Here is a 2,941-nt window from a genome sequence, read left to right on the forward strand (position 1 = left end):
TGACGGGAGGATGCTAGTTTGTGTCCTCCCGTTACCCTAAGGAGAACTATGGGGAAAAGCCTTAACCCCATAGTTCTCCTTTAAATCATATATTTGAATCCAGAGTGCCTCCAGGTGGTGCTGGGGCTAAGCCCTGCAGTTCCTGTGCCCACCTGCAGGTGTCTCCAGGCATCCAGGAACTGTTGGGTACCAGACCACCACTGGGTGGTGCTGGAACCTGCAGCTCCCGTGCTCACCTGCGGGGGTCTCCCAGCTGCCAGCACTTAGCCATCACCTGGTGCTTCCTGGGAGGATATTTAAACCCTCCATGCAGTCAGGATGGTGGCTCAGTATCCCGCTATCATTACCTGTTTGCAGTCCTGAACCCCGTTCCCTGTTTGCAGTCCTGTTACCTGTTTGAAGGCCTGATTCCTGCTTGTTGCAGTCCTGTTACCTGTTTGTAGGCCTGATTCCTGCTTGTTGCAGTCCTGTTGGTAACACAAATAAACTGTATATAAACACATACTGCCTTGTACCGGTGTGGTCATACGTGTTTGGTCAAGCTGTGCGGGTGCTGTATACGGTGTGGGGGACACCCGTGCCGGTACCCCTGACCTCAGCTTAATGGATGCAGCTGGAGAACCGGCGATCCCCAAGGCTTTGGTAAGGTGACTTTGCCTCCATGTGTCACTGGCCTTGCGGCCTTTGCGATCAGCAATCACCCTCTTCTGAGTCCACCACGAAGGCTCGATGAAGGGAGTCTCTAATGGAACAACATATGGTCTGATTCCAGTTCCTCCCGACTAGAAAGTAGATGTAAGGGTTGACGGTGCTGTTAAATACCAACCAGTACTGACTAAGAAAAATGAGTTTGATCGGAGGTTCCGTCTTCACGGCCTTAAAGAACGTTAAAAAACGAAAAATGTTTAACGGCAGGACGGATAGGATGAAGACAATGACCGTTATGATGATAATGATGTAGAGTCGCGGAGGGTACTCCTGGTGGTTGGCCCTTCTCACTTTGAGGAGCAAGGTGACGCTGGAAATAACCATGAGCGGTAGACAGATCCCAATGGCGGACACAAAAATCGACACTTCGACCGCCACACATTGCGGCTGCTGATAAATGTAGGCTTCCGGAGCGCACACAAAGACGTCAAGGAGGCCCTCCGTGATGCCAAGGCACCAGAGGACTGCGCACGCCGCAGCAGAAAACTTCTTGGGGCGATGAGTGTGATACCAAAGAGGAAACAGGGCGGAAATGCACCTCTCCACGCTGATGGCCGTCAGGATGTTTTTTCCGGAATAGACCAGGGAGTAATAAAATGTATCCACGAATTGATAGAAAGGACACGCCACTTCCTGTGCGGGAGACAAGCCAAACATATTGCTGATCTGGGCCACCAGCGTCAACGCCACAACTGCTATCAAGAGGGTGTCGGCTGCGGACAGGTTGGCGATGTAAACGGTATACTTGTTCCTCGGGATCCTGAAGCAAAGGTTCCAAAACACAACAATGTTTCCCACCAGGCCGAAGACGCAGATGCCGAGGAAAACGGCGTCTACCGCGTGGAGCTGCAGCTTGTGATCTTCGGTGCACAGCCTGCGGTCTTGCAGTAGGGTGTCATTTACGTCCGTCTCATTTCCGCTGGTGATATTCGTGTCGTCCATTTTATTTCTTGAGCTCGTCAAAGTTATGTGGCGCTTATCTTCTTCGTGCACCTGTGTGAAATATATGACATAGCTAATCAATAAACAGAATTACTTCCTAGGGTAATGCAGTTTATGTATTACTTATATCTAATACACTTATACCGCTCGTGTTTATATTAATATTATTATTATTACATAGTATTTATATAGCGCCAACAGTTTGCGCAGCGCTTTACAATATACGGAAGACATTACAATCACAATACAATACAAGACAAGATGGTAAGGAGGGCCCTGCCCCTGGGGGCTCACAATCTAAAAGGGGAGGGGGAAGTGATACATGAGGAGGTAGCTGTGTGCGGATTGTTTGAGAATGTAACGGTTCAGTGGTTAGGTTGAGGTTTATAAGCTGAAAGGCCAATTTAATTTCTTTTGGTGTCTTTTTTTTTACCCAATGGAAGACTTAAGGGTTGATTCATAAACAATTTGTAGGGCTGTTCGGCCTGTGAATATCTGTAAACGTTTGGTCAGTGCGACTCTATGCCAGAATGAGCATTCGTTAGTGCAATTAATTGTTTAATGTTTTCATGTAATACCCCATTATGGCCACTAGATGGAGACAAATGACCACAGGAAATAGGTTTTTATTTTCTATGCTCATCACCGCCATCTAGTGGCCACAATGATGTACTACATGGGGAAAACATCGAAAAGACATTGCCTTGTAAAGAAATAACTAAAGAACATTCATTTTTGCAGAATGAACATTCACAGAAATTTTTAGCGCAAAGGATAGTTTTTAAATAGACCCCAAAGTGTATGTGAACCCTCAAAGCATACAATATAGAATACCACTCAATGTTGTTCCGTTCATGTGGGTGTTTTATTTTTATCCTTGCTTTTTTCGCAGAAATCTCTTTTCCTTTTGGTCCTGAAAGCCACTTAATGGTGACTACGCTAGCATACACGGTTTTCCTGCATTGTCACCCTGTTTTGCACACTATTGGTTATAGGTACAAGCTTGCACATCAACAGTGCCAGCAAGTTCACCCAACATTGAGCGCCTCCACTATCTTCCATTTCCCCTCATGCCGCCCACCTGTGTGATTGACAGAGGCTCCTCTATAGACACCTTAAAAAAAACAGGTGTGGGACCAGAGGGACCTTGCAGTAGCCCATGCTCCGGTCATGGTGCACTCTAGAATTCATTAGGTAGGTCACACAATGAGCAATTGTTTATGGCACAAACAGGGCTGGATTAGCTATCTCTGCTGCCCCAAGGCCAGGTCAACCCCCCAACGCCCCCCCC

The 2,941-nt window shown here is 47.3% G+C and overlaps 1 protein-coding gene across 1 annotated transcript; it reads right to left on the reverse strand.

Annotated features, from left to right (window-relative positions):
• Positions 1 to 690: 690 nt before the first annotated feature.
• Positions 691 to 1,650, reverse strand: LOC108793420 (proto-oncogene Mas-like). Its single transcript, XM_018564368.1, has one exon. The coding sequence runs from the start codon at positions 1,648 to 1,650 to the stop codon at positions 691 to 693; it is 960 nt and encodes a 319-aa protein (XP_018419870.1).
• Between the last annotated feature and the right edge of the window lie 1,291 nt (positions 1,651 to 2,941).

This window comes from Nanorana parkeri, unplaced genomic scaffold (genome assembly GCF_000935625.1).
Source record: "Nanorana parkeri isolate BGI_ZX_2015 unplaced genomic scaffold, ASM93562v1 scaffold748, whole genome shotgun sequence".
NCBI classification, from domain to species: Eukaryota; Metazoa; Chordata; class Amphibia; order Anura; family Dicroglossidae; genus Nanorana; species Nanorana parkeri.

Coding starts and splice junctions, on each gene's coding strand:
- LOC108793420 (XM_018564368.1), bottom strand. CDS start 1,650: ATGGACGACACGAATATCACCAGCGGAAATGAGACGGACGTAAATGAC.